Consider the following 24,422-nt stretch of genomic DNA (forward strand, 5'->3'; position numbering starts at 1 on the left):
AATGCAGTTTATGTATGTTCCATCCTGATGCGTTTTCAGTTATTCATAATAGACACTCACGTATAAAAGCGCGCAACGTGATTTTCAATAAATCAGTTTGAAGTCAGCTTCAGTCTACGTCGATCACGTGTCTTTTCCAGTCTTCGTTAGTTTGCGTCACGCATCGTATATATCAAGGCATGCACCAACTAGACAACCAATAGATCCTTCTAGAACAATAGATCATTTTCTACTCTTTCTAGCTACAAAGCGGAATGTCGTGACAGGGTCGAGGCTTCTTTAGGTGGATATTGATTTACCCACAGATACCAGCAATGGTTAGTTACCCACAAATAGCAGCAATCGCTGGTGGTTGTGTAAGTGGGAAGTATTGGTAGCGGCTTTTAGCTAGCCGACATTTAGTTCACAGCTCAGCTGTTATGCGCCAGTTGCCATCGAATCGCAGCGTGCGTACACCAAACACCCCTTTTTATTAGCGTGTATGTTCAAGAATATATTGGAACTTCTAAAGCACTCTCGAAAATAGCAAGTTATGCATTTGAGAAAGTACCCGTGCTGAATTGAATTATTTACAGGAATGTGCCAATTTTCTGGGCAGGGCTGGATGCTCTCAATCTCTGTAAACATTTAAAGAAAACACTCGCGGAACTTTCCTCAAAGAAGCATTGGCGAAACGATTCTCACTACGGGGATGCGGGTCTTTTTCAATTATTTCTTTTTCTACTTCGAAAAATTGGTGGAGGCAATGCAGAATCCCCTAGAATTTCTAAATGTGTCACTGAAGCAGGGCTGGTCAGGGGTAGGGTGCAATTGTATCCCACTGTCATACAACATATTCGGGAAAGAAGTGTTTGAGACAGATGTAAGCTGCTACATCATTCATTTTATTCATTGCACTTTTCAAATATATCTGAACATGCTTTGCCACATTGGCAAAAATATTTTGATACATGCACATTCACAGAGCAATTCACGGTTTGTAAACACATGCTATTACGTACCTCTGCCTCAATTATCTCGCGGGTTCGCAATGCCTGCTTCTTCCCATAAATGAACACTATGTTTTCAACCAGATCACACGTGGTTATATTAATGCAAGATCTACAGTGTGCATCTAAACGCCCCCCCCCCCTGCTTCTCTCTAATCTCTGACACGATATAATGATTCTGCAGGAGCCCATCATTAAGGCATTGTACATATTGGCCAACATTCTTGCAACAATTCAAAGGTAGCTTGTAAACTACAAGTTTTTTACTGTCAAAGAAGGCGGTTTAATGCACTTTTCTTGGTGGTTCACATCCTAGTCAATCTGCCCAAGTATCGCCTTCTATCGGGCGCAAACCGAACAGCCTGAATGCTTTCACTTTCACCTATGCGTTTGAGGTGAAGTAAAAAAACTTTGGTTGCGCAGGATCACTGCCACCTTATTATTCGACTGTGAAAAAATAGTATGCAGTGCCATATTGTTCAGAAGGTCTTCATCAAATCTGACCAGGAGCTGCGAAGGACTCCGGTTATTCCTGAGACGATGTACCTCCTTGTTGAAACTGTCGCTCATGAGCTCAGGACGAGACCTACGCACAACACTCGACATTCATAATTTCTCAAACACTCTTTTTTACCAGCTTCGAGCATGCTCAGGCATAATGGCGCAAATGTTTACCGGCACGCGGCTCAATGTTTCAGTGTACTCATTGGTCGCCCAATAAAAGATTGATGTGAAAAAAGTATGTGTTTTTGTTAGGTCATACCTCAGGAGTTAAAACAAAGAGGGAAAATTCATAACGAAAGAAATTGAATGCGCTAGTTGCTATAGCATTACAAAACAGGAAGACGGAGAGTCCAGAAAATAACCAACAGTATTCCAGATACCTCTTTTGTCAGTTTTGGGTGTGGTGGAGGGTATACTCGTCGCTTCAGCCTGTAATGCTGCAGTAACGATGAGTAGGTGTTTTGAACAACTTCCATCTCTTCAACGACGGGTCGAATGTCCTGTGGGCAGGGGGCAGCCCGGCTGACGTGCTCGCGGGCAGCGGCGTGGGCCGCTTCATTTCCCTGCAGACCCTCGTGTCCTGGCACCCTTTACCTCCACACATGTGCACCCTCCACCTCCACCTTACCCAAAACCACACCACACCCTCGACACCACACCACACCCACATCACACCCTCCACCACTCCCAAAACTGACAAAAGAGGAAAGCGTAATACTGAGACGCCTGCAAAGCAGCACATACACACATGGGGCCCTAATGCACCGTCTCTACCCAAAGAGATATAGCTGTATGTGCCCGCTTTACAACGTACCAGACACCCTGGCGAACTTGCGTCTTGCATGCCATTGTATTGCCAGACGTAATCTGCAACAACACACGACTGATAACGAAGCAGGACGGACGAACGAAGACCTAACCGAAACGTGGGAGGCGAAGCTCGCCCTCAAGGACCTGGAAAAGCAACAACAACTTGTCGCCAAGGCGAAGAGGGCAGTAGAAGACAGAGGGTTCCTGTACTAAGGAGAGCTCCCACCTCAGGGTGACACCGGGCATAGCTCGGGGCACTGTTTCAAAAAAAAAACGTTTACTTCTCTCTCTCTCTCTATTCCAGATACCAGAAATTTAAAAGGATGCACAAGCCATCAAGTCGATCACAAAGATTTCTGTACAGTTCCCCTAAAAAGAAGTCGCCTAAAACAGGGCCAACACACAGTCCAATGCATATTTCTTGTTTTTTTATGTATGGCAGCTTCCTACCGAATAAATATAGTCAAATAGTAAACTTAAAGCACTTCCAAAGATTCACAACATGACGCGCTCGTCTCTTTACTAAAACCAACACTTCCGAAACTACCTATTTAAATTATTACGCAATACAAACATACTATTTCTTTTTTCTACGTATTAATAATAGTATTTTTCAATTCTGGGTTTCTCATAAATAAGCGCACGGATGCTTATATGGAATGTCATGGCGACAGCAAGAACCCACAAAGGATGTCCGATTATTTGCTGCCATAATAAAGGGAGCGAGTTCTTATTTCCTTCCCTTGCCAGAAAATTGGAGACAAGTAAATTTTGGCGCGTCTGAGCCTGATGTGCCGTTTTTGTTTATTTCTTTTTTTGTGTGATGCGCGGTGGTCTCCTCTCACTGATTATATCCCGAGAGTCGGACCTTAAGTCAACTACTTAGCACCACAACGCTTCCGTTGCTACAGGCAACAACGACGCTGACACGATTACGAGCCTCCAATGCTGACAAAACAAATCGAATACGGTTCCCGCGTTTCCATGGAGGCGAAAGCCACGTCAATCTAGTTTCAGTTTGAATATTTTCAGGCTATCAATATTACCAGAGCCATTCAATAGGACATCCCTCATATTCCGACATCTACATAATCTGCTCTTGGGACGTGGAAACCCAACAAATATATTATTATTATATCGGTCATGCTTTCGTACCCAGGCGAATTCAGCTGGGCTACATAACTTTGACAAAGAGCACAAAGCAAGTGCAAGAAGTGAGTGTCACACGCAACTGATTTCACTCGCACAAAAACCGCAGAATACACATGCATTGCGCCCCGCCGTAATTATCTAGTGGCTACGGTACTCGGCTACTGAATCACAAGTCGCGGGATTGAATGCCGGCTGCGGCGGCTGCATTTCCGATGGAGGCAGAAAGGTTGTACACTCTAAGCCGAAAAATACTAAAGTGGGGTATGCCAGTGGTCCTTTAGTGGTCTAAATGCGCTGCCACAGATTTTGAACCAATTTTGGACTAACTGCGGGAGTAACTGCAAGGGCTCAACTGTTACCCCAAGCACTTACTCCACTTGGTTTAAATGTTGGCCCCAGTAGAATGCTCCAGCGGGACTAACAGTTGAACCGTCTGGACCAATGGCAAAAAAAATGGCGACACTGCGTTTGTGCAGTATATTTTATGTTTATTCCAATTTAATCAGCGCTGAAGATCATAGTATGTTATTCATGCAACACACACACACACACACACACATACGCACTATTATTTCAAAGTAAAACACCGCAAACACTGACTGCCCGCGCTGTACTACAGAGAACAGACTCTCGGGTATATATAGCACAGTATTTTTACCTCCCATCTAGTGCCAGTGGGCGACTTTTACTCGGCTTAAAAAAACAATAAACATTGACACCGTAACGCGAAAATTTACATCGGCTAATTCGTAGCACCGATGCGCACCGATCTTTTAATATGGATCCATCTAATATTCAACATGCTTCCAGCCCGAGACTATGAATTATCAGCTGGTATTCAATCATGTCGGCCGAACCAGCGTTCGCAGTGCTGGCGCACGAGTCCGCAAACACAAACATAGCAGCGGCGCTTGTGCGGGAAAGCCGGCGAAGCAGCCGCAGGCGCCCCGCCGATGCCATACCGTGTCGGCTTGCCGACGGCGTCGCTAGGCTTACGACGAGTACGGCTAAACGACCGCCGGCGATCGCAACATGCGGCTCGCGTGAAATTTTCGTCGTCGTTATTTTATAGTCACAAATGAACAATAGCTAAGTGCCCCATGTTCGCTGTGTCTTACGGAGTGATGTAGATATCTGCATACTTACAGCGACGAGACCGTTCGCAGGCACGATTCTTTCATCGTGCTGGTAAAGGCACAACCTGTGTACCGCTGGCCGCACAATTAGTCGTATCCGCGATCGCCTACACGTTGGATTTTTGATAACGATTGTCGCATGAATAAAAAGACATAAGTTTGCCTGAGCTACTATTTTTGTGAACTTGTACGCGACGTTTCCTTCGCTTGTGCCGGCAATGCACTCACACCGGCAGCCCGCTTGATACCGATGACGTACGAAGCCTACTTTTCCTATATATCGCTTTGAACTTGTGGTCACTGTGTGGGTACACGACCGCTGATGAACAGCTTACCTTTATTTGCATTGTCAGTGTTCACCGTAGTTCGAACTTATTCAGCACATTAAAGCGAGTTCTCGGCATTGCCCGTGTTTGCGGAGACTTTCACTTGGCTTCGGCTCGCCCGTGCCGGCATGATCGAAACGCGAGGGCACTTGCTGTGTGCACTGACAGCGTGTTGTACTACTTTCCTCTGATAACATCTTCTATTCGTTTCATAGTGCTTCACTTTCACAGTGGCGTATAGCCTATTTAACTTGTTTTCATGATCGCCGACCACGCCGAGCATTGCAGTGCAGCATCGACAGGAGGCGATCGCGGCGCAGTTGCCCTTCCCGTTGGTCCCTTCATTGCCGGGCGTTTGCGCAAGACACGCATTGTCACACATTTAGTCCCTGTTGGACGAACCGTTCGTTCATTGGTTTAACGACTGCATTTAGTCCAACTTTGCCGAATTTCGGCTTAGAGTGTATACCCTTGTGCTCAGATTTGGGTGCACGTTAAAAACCCCGGAAGGTCGAAATTTCTGAAGCCCTCCACTACGGCGTTTCTCATAACCATATAATGGTTTTGGGACGTTAAACCCACATATCAATCAATCAATCAATTACACAAGCATCGCTCATGCGTTATAAAAGACGCCGCGCAGCTAGTTGGTGAGGAGGAGGTAAAACTTTATTAGACCAAGGGATTTGGGCACTTACGTCCCAGGGTCCCCGCACGACCCCACTGCGCTATGCGTTCTTGAGTTCATGCAGTTCCATGACGAGGGCGGCCCGGTCAGTGGCGATTTTCTGCTTGGCCGGGTCCGTCGAAGGCAGCAAGGTCTCCCATTCCTCCCATGTGGTCAGTGGCTCCGGGCTCCGCGGGGGAGGGTCCGCCGGGCATTCCATGAGATTGTGGGTAAGGGTAGCGTTGGCGTGAGTGCATTGAGCACAGGACGGGGCGTACGCTCCCGGGTAAATGCGGGAAAGAAAATAGGGGGAGGGAAGGGTGCGGGTCTGAAGGCGACGCCATAATATTTGGTGGAAATTTTGAGGGATCGGTGGGGTGGTGGGTATAGCTGGCGTTCGGCGCGATATGACTGGGTCATCTCGTTGAACGAATGCATGCGCTCCCTGGAAGAGCCCGACTCCGATTCCGCCGCCGCCCGGTTGATGAGACCTCGGGCGTGGTCATTGGCGGCTTCGTTGCCGGGATTTCCAGAGTGCCCAGGCACCCAGATCAGCTCCACATGGCGGGCCGGGTTTTTGGTGGGCGAGCTGAGAATTCTGAAAGCGCTCTCGTGGACTCGTCCTCGCGCGAAATTTAGGATCACGGTTTTCGAGTCGGAAAGGACGTACCGGGCATCAGTGTGTGCGAGGGCAAGCGCGATCGCCGCTTCTTCCGAGGATTCCGGGGTGGATTCAGGAGGAAGGGGGAGAGTTGCAATGGGTTGGAGTGTGCGATCAACGACTGCAACTGCCGCGTCGTCGCCCGTGCAAGCTGCATCCACCCATACGGCGTCCTCTTCTGAACCGTAGTATTTGTGGAGAGCTTTTGCACGGGCCTTGCGGCGGGTCGAATTGAAGGTAACGTGGGTGTTTCTTGGCAGAGGTTTAACTATTATCTGTGTGTGTATGGGTCGGGGGATTGGTAGAAGTGTGGGGTCGGCTGCTGGTATGTGAATATTGAGGGTGTTAAGTATGTAGCGTCCGGTGAAAGTCTGAGCTAAACGAGTGTATTGCGCTCGTCTGTGGGCCTCAGTGAGTTCGTGTGTGGTGTTATGGAGCCCAAGCTGAAGAAGTTTAGTGGTCTGTGTGTTAGAAGGCAGGTGTAAGGCCACCTTGTAGGCTTTACGAAGCATGGCATCCAGGGTGGCTATTTCTTCTTGTCGAAGTCGGAGATACGGGATTGTATAAAGGAAGCGTCTCAGTATGAAGGCATGAATGAGACGACACAAATCGTGTTCCTTCATGCCATAGTGTTTTCCAGAAACTCTGCGGACGAGGTGCGAGAGCGCATCCGTCACCCGCTTGAGTTTCCGGATAGTGAAAGTGTTACGGCCGTTATTTTGGATGTGAAGGCCCAAGATTCGGATTGTGTCGACCTCTGGAATAGGGCGCCCGTCCAGAGTAACGGTGATGGGGCAGTGGGAAGAGTACGTGGTGAAGGGCGTATGAGAAGCAGCTCAGATTTTTCCGGGGAACAGGAAAGACCAATGCTTTGTGCGTGTTGTTTTGTAATGTTTGCGGCGGTTTGTAAGGTTTCCTCTATGTCGCCATCACTACCGTGGGTGGTCCACAGTGTGATGTCGTCTGCATAGAGGGTGTGGTGAAGGTGAGGGATATTGTGAAGAGCGCGGGCTAAGGGAATGAGTGTGGCATTGAAGAAAAAAGGGTAAAGGACCGAACCTTGCGGAGTGCCTACACCACTGAGGGTATATGGAGGGGATGCATGGGGGCCCATATGAACCTCGGCCATGCGTCCTGATAGGAATGCTTGTATGTAGGCGTACATACGAACGCCCACATTGAGGGGGGAGAGAGGCGCCATGATCGCTCGGTGTTCTACTCGATCAAAGGCCTTGGTTAAGTCCAGGGCCAAGACGGCTTTAGTATGAGCGGGGATGAGAGGATCAAGAATGCCGGGCGTCAGTTGAAGCATGGCTTCTTGGGCGGAGAGACACGGGCGGAAGCCCACCATGCTGTGCGGGTATAGGTTGTGGTCATGCATGTGTTGAGTCAGTCTGTTTAAAGCAACGTGCTCGAGAAGCTTCCCGAGACACGATGTGAGTGAAATGGGGCGGAGGTTTGATATGGTAAGGGGTTTGCTAGGTTTAGGGATGAATACAATCTTGGCATGGTGCCAGGATTGCGGCAAGGTGCCTTCCTTCCAGCATTTATTAAAGTAATCTGTAATCTGTGCAATCGATTGATCATTCAGATTACGGAGCATGGAGTTAGTTATCCCGTCTTTCCCCGGTGCAGAGCTTGTTCGGATGTTCTGGAGGGCCATACGGACCTCTTGCTCCGATATGTCGTTCTCCAGGGCTTTATTCGGGGCTCCCGTGTAGGGCGGGAGAGGGGAGGAGGTGCCGGGTGCCGTGTGTGTTGTGCGTAGTTGGTCCAGAAGGGTGTCAGGGGAAAGCGTGGAGTTGTGAAGTAGGCGTGTAATGTGATGTTGTGACGTTGTGCGTGAGTGTGTAGGGTCGATAAGGTGCCGTAGGAGGTGCCATGCGTACTTGGTAGAGAGGTTGCCAGCTATGCTGTTGCACACCTGACCCCAGTTGGAACGACACAACTCCTCGGCGTGCGCAGTTATTTGTGTCTGTAGCGTAGCCAGTCGGCGTTTTAACGTTCTGTTATGTTTCTGTCGTTTCCATCTCTCCAGTATGTTGTGGTGCGCCTCCCAGAGGTGGGCTAAGCGAGTGTCCAATGTAGGGTTGTTGGGTGGTGTGGTAATCTTTTGTGTGTGTGCGGTTATATCATCTAGGAGAGATGAGACCCAATGATCAATGTCTTTTATCGGGGTATTGGGGAGTTCCCGACGAGCGGATCGGATAGCGTCCCAGTGAATCAGATTGTGGGTGAGGAGTCGAGGTCTGTGTGGTGTGTGAGGTATTTGTATGGCGATAATATAATGGTCGCTTCCAAGTGTGTGTTGTGTACGAGACCATGAGATATCTTTGAGAGAACGGCTGAGTGTGAGGTCTGGACTAGTGTCAATTGTTACGCTAGTGCCGATTCGGGTTGGTGTGAGAAAGTTGTTATGTGTAGTGAGGCGCAAGTCTTGAATGGTAGTCCAAAGCCTGCGACCCCGTGCTGTGGTGTACCGATAACCCCAGTCTGTATGCTGAGAGTTAAAATCGCCGCCTATGAGTAGGGGGTTTCGGCCCGCAATGCGGCGAATTCTCTGCAATAGCGCATCGAGAGTGGCCATGGCCTGGCGTGGGGTGTGGTAGATATTGGCTATAAAAATCGGAGGTGTGTTAAGTTTCGTGGGGATGAGTTCTTTGAGGACGCACGGAGTGTATGAGGTGATTGTGTGTTCTTGGTAGGTAAGGGTGCGATGAATAAGTGTGGACACTCGGGGAGTGTCAGTGGGGTCTGAGTGTACTGCATGGTAACTTGGAAGTTTGGCATGGTGTTGCGTGTTCTGTAACAAAAGAAGTTTGGGTATGGCAGGGAGGGCAGGTATTAAGAGCTGCAGCGGTGCGCGCTTGCACCGAAAGCCGCGGCAGTTCCATTGGATTAGTGATAGGTGGGTAGAAGTATCACGACCTGCCATATTGGAGCGTGGGCGGAGCTAGGATTGGTTGTTGTTGCTGTAGTGGAAGTGAAATAGAAGGAGCAGGTGTGTGTGAGATGTAGGAAGAAGACCCCTCATGTGATGAGCTGGTAGTTTCGAGCCTCTGAAGGCGGGTCTCAAATTGCGTAAACCTAGTTTCTAGAGTTTGGGTTAGGCGTGTGAATAGTGCATCCATCTGTTGCTCAAAACGAGTAGACAGCTTCTCGAATATCGTTGAAAATTTAGCTTCGATGCGCGCCTCCAACGCTACCAATTTGGCGTCAAATTTGGCTTCCAAGTTTCTTAGATCAGCCTGATAATCGTCGACTGAGTCTGAACTGCGTTTCTTTTTAAGGGGGGTGAGGAGTGTGTGGCGGGGCTGTTGGGTGACTGCGCAGTGGGTGGGATGACTTGTTCTGGGGACAGCTGTTGCGAAGGAGGTGAGGGGGGAGTAGGGCTTTGTGTTAGAAGGGTCGTGAGACGGCTTGCCTCCACACGCAGGGCCCGGAGCTCCTGGTCACGGGGGTCCGGGGCAGGCGGAGTGTTGGTTGCCGGTGGTCTGGTCCCATTGGGCGTCTTCAGCTTGTCCGCCCATGTAGGTTGGTCGGAACTCTTCGACTGCCCTTTTCGTTGGCTGGCATGTGGCTCAGAGCGTTGGTGCTTGCACCGCGTAGTGAGTGGTCTACTCCTTCCTGTGATTGTGGTTTACGTGGTGACTTAGGCCTGGTTACTTTAGGTAGGTGCCGGTGCTTACACTCCCAAGTCCCCGACAGATGTGGGCCTTCGCAGATGATGCAGACTGGAGTACACGTTGGATTTGCCTCCTTCGGGTGTAATTGGCCACATCTGGGCACCTGTGCGTCCTAGGTTGTATGCATACATCCGTGCGGTGGCCTATGGTCCGGCAGTTACTGCACGTCTCGACCCTTGGTGTATAGGGCGTGCACAGATGCAGTCCTCCACCATAAACAATCTTTCGTGGGACGGTGGCTTGTCCAAAGGTAATGAGAATCGATCGCGTGAGTCCCATTCGTCGAGCGTCTAGTATAGTTTCGTGGGGGTTGCGGGAGATCAAGTCCGCGAGTAGTTTTTGTGGTGATTCCTTCCAGTAGGCGTTTGTAATAACACCCCTGACTGAGCCATCGGTGGGTGCGATGTATGCCGTCATGGCATACTCATGCTTGTCGTAGGTGATATGCTGTAGCTGCACAAGCTTGAGCGCGTCCTTTTCATTCACCGCAGACACTGTGCAAGTGTTATTGACAGGGTGAATCCGGAGGGTCAGCGTAGATGGGTCGGTCAGCGCAGCGGCCTGCATAAGAGCGGTGAGGAGGTAGCATGGCTGGAGCGTCGTAAGGTCAAGGCCTCCCTGGGAGCGGAACACCACTTTAAATCCATCGGGTGGAAGGGGCGGTAGTTGCTTGATCTTTTGGGCGGTTGTATGGAGAACGCGCAGCTGCGTCGAAGAGCTCTGTAGCCCGGGAGTTGTGGCGGTCTGCGGAGTCTCGCGCGACTGGCTCGGCGTCTCTCGTACAGAAGGATCGGCGTTCGTACCGTGGGTCGCGTTTCGTGTTTCCCGGAGGTTTGCCTGGGCTCTGAGGACTTGGGTCCAGTCCCGAGGGTCATACTGGCTTGGGTCCATGTCCGTGCCTTGTACTCGAACCTCCATGCTGGCCTAAGGTGAGGAGGCTGCGGCGCGACGCGTCGCAAGGCCTAGCACGGCGGTGGCGCGACGGGGCCTGGTTTTTTGGACCTGGTGGCCCTCCTGGGGCTCACCGAAACCTCAAGAGGGGTTAGTGGAGAGCGCTCACCTGTATGAAGGCGTTCGTGTTGTTGAGAGCACTCGAGATACCAGCGATTGGCAATTTTCGCTGTCGCGGTACGGAGCCGAAGCGAAGTGCTGCTGCACTCCAAGACCCCTAGCGGCCAATCCTAGTTGGTGATGCATCCCTAACCGAAAAATACTGTCGCGGAACATGTAACGGCGACAAGACAGACAATAATGCGACAGTAGGGGCACTGATAGCACCCGTGCTGACCTTTTCTGCCCTCTTTTTCACTTTACTGCTATTATAACAACGACCGTGCTGTCATGTTCTTGTGCGTCCTCTCCTCGCCAAATGTAGCGTAACGATATTTCAATTTACTCATGCGAGGAAACTCAGTCCTCTCATATCATCCCACATCAAACACGAGGACATGAAAACAATGTCACGCCATTTCAAATAACAGAACCACAGAATGCAAGCGCAACCACAGAATATCTTGCGCAAAACTACAGGCTTGTCACTTACAAACGAAATATCTGTCTTTTTGCTCCAGCAAGATTTCACTTTCTCGCCGGCCGCACCATCTAATGTTTTGGTCCTAACGGAAACAGAACCTAGAATTATTTTATGAAGGGGGAGGAAAAAGGGGTAAAGCCTAATTCTTCACAAGAAAGTGTGTTCATGACAAAGAAAAATGGTCCGGGAATGCCATCCCTAGAAGCTGCAGCAGCTTAAGTCAAGGCTAAGGCCTCTCCCATGCATAGCCAATCAACCAGGTAATGTGTTTCCGGCTGCCACATGATATTTGTAAGCTTCTTAATGTCATCCACCCACCTATTTTTTTGTCTCTATCTAACGTGTTTGCTTTCTCTTGGAATCCTGTCAGTTACTCTTAATGATTAACGGTTCTGCTCGCTAGGGGCGCTACGTGCCCTGCCCATGTCCATTTTTTCTTGATTTCAACTATGATATCGCTAACGCCGTTTCCTTGCCTGAGTCACTGTGCTGTCTTCCTGTCACTCAAGTTACACCCATTACTTTCCCTTTCATCACTCGATTTGTCAATTTCTATATAAGTTTACCGCTCTATGTAAGCCACCCTGCCGCGGTGGCCTTGTGACTAAGGTACTAGGCTTCTAACCCGTAAGTCGCGGGATCAAATCCTGGCTGCGGTGACTGCATTTTTGATTGGCGCAAAGGTACTGTACGCCCGTGTGCTCAGATTTGGGTGCATGTTTAAAAACCCCACGTTGTCAAAATTTACGGAGCCCTCCGCTAAGGCGTCTCTCATAATGATATTGCGGTTTTGAGATGTTAAACCTCACATACAAATCAATCAATTTAGGTAGGTCTGCAGCTTACTGCTCCACAGGTAAGTAACAGTAAGGGGCACCTATTTTATTACACTTTCCTCCTGAAGAGTTGTGGTAGAGTACTATTCTTGATTTGAGAATGCTTGCTGAGTGCACTCCATGCCATCTTTATTCTTCTGGTTATTTCACTGTCGTGGTTCTGCACCGCTGTTACCATCTGTCCTAAGAACACATATGCCTTTACAACTTGCAGCGTCTTGCAACATTGTCTCGCTACCGCAATTGAATTTTTCTCATGTATGAATGTTGCCCATGTTTGATGCCTCTTCACGTTGCCGGTTGCCTGTGAACTCATCCTTATGTGAATTTATGTGTACTTTTTACCATTTTACTTTTGCAGGCTGTCTTTCATTGTGAATATTATAAAGATACTTTAAAACTTAGTTCTCCCCTGTGCCATTTGCGCACTTCATACTGTATAGAATGTATAGCTTACTATTTGCTGAGAATATTTTAACCCCAATTGAATTCTCTTTAGTCGGTCCCACCAACAGATTTTACTTCGAGATTTCCGAATGCATATTTATGTATTTACCTGCAAATGAACGTACTTATTTTGTCTTTTAATAAAATAAATAAATAAGTCTATGAAAAAGTGTTGTCTGCCTAGTCAGTTGGACATTTTCTTGTGCATAATAACATTAACATCTACTCTTCTCCTTTCCGTGTCCAGTTCAGTAATCATGAGCTGTACGTATTTCTTCTCCTGAGATATTCGCAAAGGCGATGTCATCGAAGAATTGCAGGTTACCGAGATACTGTTCCTTAACATTATCTACGACATGTCATAACCTAGAACTCTGAAAACGCCGTGCAAAGACGCAGTGAGTAGCATTATAGAGATTCTGTCGCCCTGCCTTCCGTCTTTATTTATTAGAATTCTATTGTTTCTTCAAGGAGAGAAATGGTGGCTTTAAATCCACTGCAGATTTCTTCGGGTGTGTTTATATGAACAATACAGATTTTCTGATTCTGCAGTGCCTGCATGACTGCTGATATTTCGAGTCGAAACAAATGCCTTCACACAATTTTGAAAAATTCGTATAGGAATTGTATTCCTTGCATTTCTCTGTCACTTGATTGATGATATGAAGATGGTCTATGGTTGTGTAGCCTGCACAAACTGTTGCTTCACCCTTTCATCGATTGAATTCTATAGTCGCCTTAACTCTTCTAGCTGATATTTTTGTGAATAGCTTCTAGACAAGGGACAATAAGCTGATCGGCCTGCAAATTTTAAATCTTTCACGTCCTCTTTCTTATGAATCAAAGTGATGTTGGCATTTTTCTAAAATTCTCGTAGCCGAACTCATTACGCAGCACTTCCTATACAGGGTGGCCACTTTTTCTAACACGTCTCTCTACCATTCTTTAACAGGAGTAATGTTACCTTACCCTCACCAGTGGCTCGCCCTCATTGCATTTTCTCTGGGGCTTTCTTTATTTCCGCTGTCATTTCTCTTGAGATCCCATATTCATCTGGGCTAATAATGCTTCTTACAATATCACGCTGGTGGTCTCTTCTAATGTGCAGATCTTTGTAGAACCCTCCCACTGCCTCAACTACTATGAATGTTAGTTGTTACAATGTCGTCCTTGTCGTTTAATGCATGCAATTGACTTTCGCCTCCGCACATGCTTCCTTCACAGCTTCAAGACTTCTTCTGGTCAGTAGAGCATGCTAAATTATCCCCATTTTATATCTCTGTATGTCTACTACACTGTCAAAAAATTTTTGTCAAAATGACGGTGAATATACCGGCAGCTCTATTTCCAAGCTTATGGCCGTTGAAATGACGACATGCCGTCATTTTCAAATGACGGCACAATTTTAACATCTTGATGTGTTTTGTCATTTCAAAATACAAGCTAACCATCAAATTGACAACATTTACATCAAAATAACGACAGGCCGTCATTTTCAAATGACGGCACTTTTTTTCGTTTTGATGTGTTTTCCGTCGTACCAAAATACAAGCAAACTGTCAAGTTGATAACATTTACGTCAAAATAACTAAAGGTAGTCATTTGCAAAGGATGGTATTCTTTCATCATATTGAAGTTTTTTAATTACCTTCGTACACAACTGAACTGTCCGATTGACATCCTTTGACCGTCCAACGCTGTCAATTCTAGTATAAAGTAATTACCAATTAGTGTCCTTTAACGTCTCTTTGTCAAATAAAACTATTATTAATCCATCAGTATAGCACTTTCTTTGTAAGGTGACAGCAGGCGCTCAATGCATTGTTCATAAGACTGATGAGAACAATAAGATAATAAGATAAGACTGATGAGACTGATGAGAAGTTTTAGTGTAGTCTACGTCGCCATGCCACTGTCATTCGACATGGCTAGCACTGCATAAAATATACAATGAAAGCTTTTGTGATTACTTACACATTTATTCTTCTAAGTACTTTGAGAAGGTTGAGCCCCCTTCGAGCTAATGCGCTGACATTGCCTTTACCACAACGTTTAGTCGGGATGATCTGCCCCTAGTACTAGGGAACGAAAATAGAATGAAAAAATGAATCTATGCTCCATAGGCTGTGCCCATCACATACTTGGCCTTCAGAAGTGAAACACCGGAAATGTGTCATTTGCACTAACTTGTGTGATACAGACACTGCATTATGAAATAAAGAACACCAAACAAAGATTTTGTGCAGCTAATATAATTGTTTTTGTCATATCCTGAAAATAGGGGAACGTATAAAACAAAAAACAATAATACATTGCAGCATGGTGAAAAAGTTGTACTTTTTAGAAAAAACGCTAAACATGCAACATATTGCAACTTTTTGCCATGGTAAAAAATAGATATAAATTGAGTAGTCTATCAAAGTGTTGAAATAGTAGCACCTTGACATTAACGAAAACACTGTATCATTATAGTTGATTGAACTAGCAATATTACATAAATTATTTAGCGCGACACAGCTTCACTAGGGTACATAAAGATTGAAGTGCCATCTACCTTGGCAACCCAAAATTCCTTCGCAAAATATAATGGCTCAATAACTACAACTCACATTCACATATACCTGCACAATTCTTTTTAGGCATGATTGGAGATGGTCGAAATGTAGTGGGAAAGAGGGAGAGAGACAGTATCTAGTTGGAGCACCTGAAAGACGACTACGACGAAGAGCTGAGCTCGTGACAATGACTGACACCTCTTGAACCAGGCAGTTGGTTTTATTCAATAAACCCCCTTATAATTTGGTGGAGGTGCGGGGTACGTTGGGTAGAGGGTTACTCCGGCATTGCTGGCACTGCAGGTAAGGTGCGACTTTGTAGTTCCAGCTTCGAAGACTACCCAGCACTTGTAGAAAATTGATCGGATACACTTGATATGAAATGACCCAATACATTTGACATAGCCACCAAAATGGTTGGGACAGCTGGCTTAATATGACCCTGGTGTTACCCTTAGATAAACACTTAACACCTGTCAGTTTAAATACCTTTACAAACAGATATTACACGAGAAATAAAAAGAAAATAACGTTCAGCCGCAACAAACTATCATATGCTTCTTTAAAAACACGTCCTTATTAGAAAAGCAATTGGAGTGCAGATTGTCGTTCACGTTTGCTGGCATAGGCACAACGTTATGAGAGAAGCCATTCATGCGTTAAATGGCACAATTTAATTGTGAACGTATTCGACAGAAATCTGTCTGACTGGGTCTTTAGACCTTAAGTGGATGGTGAACATATTTATTCATATAAGTGGAACAACGCTGAACTTTTACATTTTGAGGTAGCCGCATTCTCACATTTTAAGTGCATCCTACCTGTGATACATTAGTGGAGCTGGTTGGGACTGCCTAAAGTCCCTCTCCTCATCTGTGTTTAACACAGCTTACAGATCAAGTCAGGCCATAGAAAGAGAATCTTTCGATTGGAAACCTTATGATCAAGCAATGTCGCTTGAGACGGCCTTTCCACAAGCGTACTTGTCTTCTTGAAGGCTGCAGCCTCGAGGAAGACAAGTTTACTTGTCAAAACGTTTGCTCCAGTGACACTCCACGTTCTCGAAATTTCCTTCTCTATCTGTCCAAGAACATTTGCCTTGAATAACAAGCTAAACTACACAAGTCATGTCTTGAGCAAAAAAAGAAAATTCTGTATGACGTACTCACCAATGCCAGCTTGATGAGGTGTTCAGTCTCTCTTCACCTGTATGCTGGGAATTCGCAAGCGAAAAATGAGTTAGACTCGGGAGAAAAAAATGTAAAATCCAGACGTACCTATCTAAATCACACATCATAACTAAACTTCTAAGGGCCACCTTGCTTTGTTTAACATAAGCAGCTGATAATGCGGTTCATTTTACAAGCCTACACACTGTCCAAGGGGAGAAAATACATTACAAAATAAAAGATAAATAGAAGACGGCATATAGACTTCCATAAAGGCCTCTTTCACAACAAGGCGAAGCAACTGTGGCTTGGGTGCATGGGGAGAGTTGGCCTGGACATCAAATTTGAGGTATGAGTTTACAAGACATAATTTAGGATCTAGTCTGTCTTTACAAATAAAATGCACGTGTAGCCAGAAATGGTAAAACAAGTAGACTAAATAAAAAATATTGCGACATATTGAATACATACCTCGCTTGGCAGTGTGAAAGTTGCAGTGACATTTATGACCAAATATGCTTGAAGTTGACCCGTCTATGCCAGAAAGTGTCGGTTGACCCTTCATACCAGGCCTGTGAACCAAAGACGAGTGAAGCTACTAGCAGTCAGTGAATGATGTCTATTGATGTCTAACGTGCACCCAAATGATGTAATGATGTCTAACGTGCACCCAAACCTGAGCACACGGGCCTACGACATTGCCACCTCCATCGGAAATGCAGCCGCCGCCGCCGAGATTCGATCCCGCTACCTGCGGGTCAGCAGCCGAGTACCTTATCCACTAGACCACCGCGGCGGGGCGACGCCTGAAAATCGCTGCACGTGTTTAAGCCATGGCGCGAAAGGAGCTCCCAAGGCGGCGCTGTCGGGCTAACTCCAACGGTGCATGCACGTTGCTCGAATGCATACTGCAAGTAGAAAATTCGCACAGACGCGCGAAAGAAGTCAACTCTACAAATCGCGGAAACTAGCGCTTGCTTCTTCGCAACTCGCAAACTAGTTGACGTGTTAAAACCGTGGACAGCCGAAGGATGCAAACAGACGAAAGAAGTATATAAGCACACTCACCTTGCACCTGGGTTTAGGCTGGAGCGTCGAGCAGAACGAGCCTTACACGGTCCCTCGGTTTTTCCAGTACACCACGAAAGAAATATAACAAAATGGCGCACCAAGCTGAAGGCTTTTTCCCGACGCGAAAAAAAAAATCAGCACAAAGGTCGCAGAAACACGAAGTAATAGGTTGGCAATGCATGCACCGGCTCCCTCAGCTGTCCCTTTCACTCTCTAGCCCAGTCACCGTTGCCTCCTCTCCACATTCTCGTGAAGAGGTGACCTCAAAGAGGTGCGAGAGAGAGTGATGTGTCACATGACGTGTGGTAGCCAATCGAAGCGCACTCCAAGCTTTTCTCGCTTTCTGTCTCTCATCCTTGCTTCTCTCCGCTCGCTAAATGACGCCGGTGCCCCCGTCTTTTGAGTTAGACGCTGACTACTCCTCAGAATTGATGAAGATATGGTTGTCAATATGACGGCCTGTTTTCACAGTGTACCTTACACGCATTTGATTAACTTTGAACACTCTGCCAGCTCTATTTTGTCTATTAAGTTTGAGGCTTTCATGGTTTATTGTCTCTAACGAGGGACTTCTCCAGAAATAGCTTGCCAGTGTTCTGTCTAATGACTGTACGTGCGACTTCTATTGCACACTTCTTAATTATACTAGTCAAATAATCGCTCATCGTGTCAACCCCAGAATCGTTTCCTCTGTTACAGCCGTAAGCATACTTCGAAGCAGAACGCCGAGTTCCTATACTTTCCCTCTGATCGCTAGCTCATAGCTTCTTGCGTATGAGTGCATTTCATTTTTTTTTTCATCTATTTGTCCCTAAAGACGCAAGAACGGGTATTACATAGGAGGGTGTATACAATACAGTGTACAAATAATGACGTAAACCAACTAAAAGAAAAAGCAAGCATGAAGAAAGAAAAAAATTTCAATGAAACGCAAACATATTGCAAACACAATGTAAACAAAGGCGAACACAGTTCAGTAATGAAAGGTTCAGTAAAATGAGTGATCAATTTGGTTATTTTCTCAAGTCTAAGTGAACTCGGGACTACACAAGGCGCCTATTTATTCTCAGAAAATAAGAATAAAGTTTAATGCAGCACAAGAAACAAGTTACTTTGCCATGGAAAGCAAGGTTTTTTTGTAGAGTACCCATTTAAGCTGATTATTCTTGATCTGTAGAGGACTGCGCTGAAAGACGGGCCGAAGAAAGGGCACAAATGTGGTTTCTGTCTTTTTGCCTTTTTTTGAGCGCTAATTTTCGCGGAACAAATAATGCATTACAACCAAACAATATTCACCAAGAAGGATCATACAGAGTCATTGATAAAAAAGGAGTGACAAAAGAAAAAGAAAAGAGAGGAGGATGCAAGAGAAGTGGGCTAGGATCTGCGAATGGGCAGCAATACAAAAAAGCAATATCGGATGGTTTCCCTATCTAACTTCTCAGTCTCACACACTGTCAAACAGGCCTGCTAGAACGATGTGAGCTGTTTTTCGCAGCATTTCTTAAACAAAAAACAGACACATTTGGGGAAACAACTCCATAAGACAACAAAGAAACATAGCATGGAAGCTTACATGAAACAAGATATGCACAACCTTAACAATCATATTAGCATCAATTCTAAGATATGGCACATCTAATAGTATTGCAATAAAGGTTTCTGTAAAAGCAAAAAAAAAAACTAACGTGCAGCCTGGTCGAAAAGATCGGTTCATGCTGCAATATACATGCATTGAGGTTTCACTGCAAATGTAGCGATAGCTTGGTAGAGACTGATAAACCTAATTTGCAACATTGCTTGCCATCCTGGCTTTCATGGCACGGTGAAACTTTGCTGTGTAGCATGTGCTTGGGCCTGGCATAGAAGAATGCGCATTCGTGTCTCAGTAGAATTGCTGGCAGCGAGGCATGCAACAGTTGCGCATGCGGGAAGTCGCTTGAGCACCTTCTACGTCACTGACCATCATACCGGACTCAAACCACGGTATGGAAGCCAAACTCCATGAACTGGAGTCATGGCCGCTTACCGAAAATAAGATCCTGGGACCTTCGCTGCCGATCTCGCATGTGCGCAAGGCCACGAAAGCTCTCTTGGGATTCTAAGCACCACTGGCCTTTACGAACGCTTGCGAACGAACATCCCGAGACCGTGCTGTGTAATCTCAAGCTTACTTTATTTCCACCTTTTTTTACTCTTCTTGTTTTGTCTCTATCTTTTTCCTTTCTATTAATCCTTCTTTACCCCACACCAAGTGTAGGGCAGAAAAACCAAGCCGCAGCTTGCTTAACCTACCCGCTTTTCCCTTCATTTCTCTCTCTTTCTCGTGGACAATGACTTGCATCCTTTCAATGGCCTAAAGGGTCAAGCCATCAAGCCACTCTTCAGCCGCCCGGCTCGCCAATTATCTTTCTACTTTTTCTGTGTCAGGCGGCTGCGTTCTGCTGTAGCTGTACTCATTGGGAGTGCTCAACTTTCATGTTTAAACATGCACTGATTCGCCCAAAATGCAATTTAGGTTATAGTCCCTCCTCTTGCATGGCTTATCACTTAATTTTTCAATTTTAATTTTGAGATTTTTAGTAAGGACATGAGTTTTATTGTTAATAATATTGTTATTGTGATTATGATTATTAATATTATTTATTATTTGAAATTACCTTACAGGCCCCGATGGAAGCATTGATTGGGGGGGACGGCAATACACAAGACAAATGTACATAGACATATCAAATTGGAAAAAATACAAGAAAAAAGAAACAATTTTAAAATAATAAACAAAAAGCATTACAGTTCGATAGCTACATGTAAAGAAGACGCACACATGCGAACAATTAGCGAAAGGAAGCGTTTTTTCAGCACAACAAACAAAGTGGTTGCAATGCACAGGTCGCGCACATAGCTGTGACAATCTTGAAAGAAGTTTATATTCTGAACAAATGAAAACTAATACCATGCAAGATATAAAGAAAACGATACATATCATAGTGACAATACAGCGCGGTGCAATTCCTGCGCGAAGAAACAGCAAAGAGGCAAGAATTCGCGTAACTGCCAGTCAGAACAAGCTTAGCTGAAGTAACACATCGGAAATTCACTGAGTATAGTATGGGAGGAAAAGCTTCCAAAATTCATCTTTGTGCCACGATAAGACTCGCTGAAGTTTGTGAAGCGGCCCGTTAACATATGACGGAAGTATCACGGTTTCTTTCGGCGGCAATGTGATGATAATCACCTGATAGGCGTTGTGTAGCTTAGGTGAAAGCTGAAGGCCAGGTTCAAACGTCTAAATTTCCTTTGAAGGTGTGCTTTAGACAAAAATTTCAAACTTTGCAGTGTTTTTCGAGGCATGAGGAGCTATTTAAGGGAAGCGCCAGGTCATCTATGCACGGAAAAACATGGCTCACCTAAACGTGGCGCCAACTCTCTGCGACAAGAACTGGGGCCTCCCTTAATGAGAAATAGATGAGAAAATTTATATCACCTAAAAAATGCTACTTATCAAAAACGATTCTTGGTTATACTGATACATATACCAGCTGGTACATTTTGGTAAAATTTCTGTATCACGCTACAAAACATGCGGCTTCTCGAGACATTTCAGCATCACCCATAGAAACACATGAGGTCCCACTGAACACTCTGCGAAGCCAGGTGATTTTTAGTGCAATACTGTAATTTCACCAAACTATTCAAATAAGGCTCTGCCATATAGATGTAGCAATTCCTTTTGACAACTTGCTTCTTGCGCGTACTTCCTTTTTAGTTACAACAGGCCGCCGCTGTGGCCAACTGAAGATGCCAGTAAGCGTAAATATCCTCAAATCCTGCTCATTCGCCCACTGATACCTGTTTGTTAATTACTCAAAATGATTTTACTCTGTTCAACAATAAAAATGTTCTTACAATTACTTCTCTTAATTTGACTTGGAAATATGACAAATAAATATTAGAGCTCCGTTTTCTTTGACTAATACGTAGTGCTAAACATCGCGAACCCGCAATATAATTATGAGAGACGCCGTAGTCGAGGGCTCTGAAATTTCGAACATGTGGGGTTCAATCACGTGCACTTAAATCAGAGCACACGGGCCTACAGTATTTTCGCCTCTATCAAAAATACAGCCACCGCAGCCGGGATTTGATCTCGCGACCGGCGGGTCAGCAGCCGAGTACCTTAGCCACTAGACAAACGCGGCAGGGTCGTGAAGCTCCTTGTGACGTGCGAAATTACGCCCTGGCTCTTCTTTAGGTAGAATCAAACGAACCCCCCCCCCTCCTGGTGAGAGCCTACTGCCGCCACAGCACTCACAGCCACCTGTGGAAATCAATGGAGCAAGGAGTGTTCAAATGAAAAGCAAAATAAAAGCCTCACAGCATGGCCAATAACATGCCTATGCCACTATGGGAGAGCATAGCCAGACACCTACGGGTGCAATGAGAATCACTACTGTGATTCGGAGCATGTGGGGCCCCACACATGCGCGGAAGGAATCTGATGCTCTTACATCGAGTGCCGTTCAACTGACGTGCAAGTGTCTGTGAGGATGAAATGGCGTCGATATCGCAAAGTTTAACGGTTAAGGAGTACCGAGGCGTTGTCCGATTTTTCACAGTGGAAGGTGTTAAACTGGCCACCACGCATCGCTTCTGATTTGCATGTGCCTGATCCCCTGAGAAAGACACCTGAAAGGGAAGCGCTTCAACTCAAAGACAACTTTAAGCCTGATGTCACAAAAATTGTCTCGTCACGACCACAAGCATAACCCGCCCTTTCGTTCATATAAGGCAGGTAGTGTGTACTTTCAATAAATCCTCATATATATCAACGGGGTTGTTTTCGACCTTTTCAATCTGACACCTTTTGTACGTTCTAGCTCCCACCTATTTCTGCAATAGCCTGTGCTAATGCACTACTTTGACTAAGCTAAATTACATTGAATGTAATCAACCTACTTTGGCACGGCTCTGCTTCACAGGTGAGGTGATGCTGGAGAAATGCTCCTTCGCGAGGACCAAGGAGTGTATCAGCTCTCTGTGCCTACACGACATCAGCCTGGCGGCTTCTCCGGGTGCTCTGGTGGGCATCGCGGGGCCTGTGGGCAGTGGAAAGTCCACCTTGATCCAGGCTATCCTCGGAGAACTGCACACTGTGCGTGGTACTGTAACGGTCAAAGTACGTCACGTCCTTTGTTTAGGTTATAAGCGTTGCGTTTGGTAAAGCGAGCACGTAAGTGAACTTTATTGCGAATATGGACACTCTCGGCTAGATTTTGCCTCTCGCATCATCGTCATTCACCGTATATGTATACGTATAGGTATATATGAAAACATAAGAAAGAAAAAAAATGGCAGATTAGGTACAGTGGGAATAGATGATATGCGAAGCATGAGTGAGAAATGTTGATATGTCAGTTTATAATCAGCACAGCCTTACGAGGTGGATGTAAGCGATGCCGTACATAACTTCCGTGTCATGATTACCATGTTTGGATGTGTCATCTGCCTTCGTCATCTCTTCCCGTCACGTGATACTAAATGTAGTATATTTGAAGCTATCGAAACGGCCGCGAGCACGCTATGCGCATCGTATGCTGTCGTGTTCTTACATGACAATCGTGTCATGTTTGCACTAGTCATGTATTTCCTCATCCAACAACGTCACGTAACACTCAATTTGGAATATGTGGAGCTAGCAAAACGGCGGCGAGCGCATCATGAATTGCGCATTGTACTCCAATGTAGCGATTACGGGTGCGAGCGCTGGAGACAACGACGCTACGTTTGGAAAACGCGAACACTCTATAGTCTGACGCTAGGCGCGACCAGTGTTCATCAGCGTGGCCCGACGGTGACCAGCGTGAAATGCGACGTGCTGCATTTGGCGCCGATGCTTTACCTAGACAACACTGCGTCTCCCTCTTTCGGGACGGAGGGACACCGGGTGCGCTGAAACACGCATGCGTCGAAGCAACGCAGCGGGGCGAGCACCTGCGAGTATATGAGAGGACTGCCGCATGGCGTGGCAACGCCTCCTTGACGTGACGAAAAAAACGCCGGCAAACCCGCACACCGCGTCACGTCGAAATGTATTGGCGCCTTGACCGTGGCTTGTAGTCATGTTATCACATCGCACACATCTCATGATTATCATGTTGACACCAGTCACATACCTTCGCGATTCATTGGCCTCAAGCAATACCAAATTTGGCATATGTGAAGCTAGCGAAACGGCCACGAGTCCATCATGAATGTGGCATAGAGTCATGGCGCTACATGACACGCATATTGTGATTATTATGTTTCGATGTGTCATTTATCTATGTCGTCTGTTCGCGTACCATAATAACGAGTTTGGTACATGTAGTAACACAGGCGCGCGCAGCGAAGCAGCAAGGACGATGGTCGGGCAGTCAACGACCGCGTTTATTGTCCGCAGCGTGGTTATATACATTGGCATTAGAAGAGGGTGAAGGGAAGGAGGGAAAGAGGAAGAATGAAGGCGCACAGGGCCCAAAGGAAATGATGCGCGCGCAGCTGGCTTTGCTGGCGTTACAAACGAAACAAATACAACATTTCTTTCCTCTTAAAAGTGGAACCGTTGTACCGGGTTCACTTTTTGTCGATCGCCTCAGCGTTGGCTGATGCGGGACCACCTCAGGCGAGTGTTCATCCGTAGCGACTGGAGGTTCCGTAGCAGCTGGTGGGGAAAACTCACTCCGACCATCCGCTGCCGGTAGCTCTGGGCTTCGCTCTTGCTCATTCCGCCTGGACGTGCGTTGCAACGCAGGAGACGGGACTGGAGTAGTCACGCTGGCAGGTTCAGCGTCCGCGCCTTGAGCCGTCCCCGCAGTTGCAGACTCCGGCGTCGATTCGCGG

At 46.3% G+C, this 24,422-nt stretch overlaps 1 protein-coding gene and 1 long non-coding RNA gene across 2 annotated transcripts in view; one reads left to right on the plus strand and one right to left on the minus strand.

Annotated features, from left to right (window-relative positions):
• The window catches only part of LOC142772337 (ATP-binding cassette sub-family C member 3-like), a 173,157-nt gene extending 148,874 nt beyond the window's left edge, over nucleotides 1-24,283 (plus strand). The window contains exons 5-6 of the mRNA XM_075874535.1: nucleotides 22,523-22,719; nucleotides 24,179-24,283. Coding sequence (XP_075730650.1) covers nucleotides 22,523-22,719; nucleotides 24,179-24,283 — 302 coding nt within the window. The remainder of the gene's footprint in view (nucleotides 1-22,522; nucleotides 22,720-24,178) is intronic.
• On the minus strand, nucleotides 15,505-18,006 carry LOC142772134 (uncharacterized). Its single transcript, XR_012886282.1, has 3 exons — nucleotides 16,944-18,006; nucleotides 16,473-16,516; nucleotides 15,505-15,600 (listed from the first exon to the last, which is right to left on the minus strand). It is a non-coding gene; the product is annotated as an uncharacterized LOC142772134 (long non-coding RNA).
• Nucleotides 24,284-24,422: the final 139 nt, after the last annotated feature.

This window comes from Rhipicephalus microplus, chromosome 9 (genome assembly GCF_043290135.1).
Source record: "Rhipicephalus microplus isolate Deutch F79 chromosome 9, USDA_Rmic, whole genome shotgun sequence".
Classification (NCBI taxonomy): domain Eukaryota; kingdom Metazoa; phylum Arthropoda; class Arachnida; order Ixodida; family Ixodidae; genus Rhipicephalus; species Rhipicephalus microplus.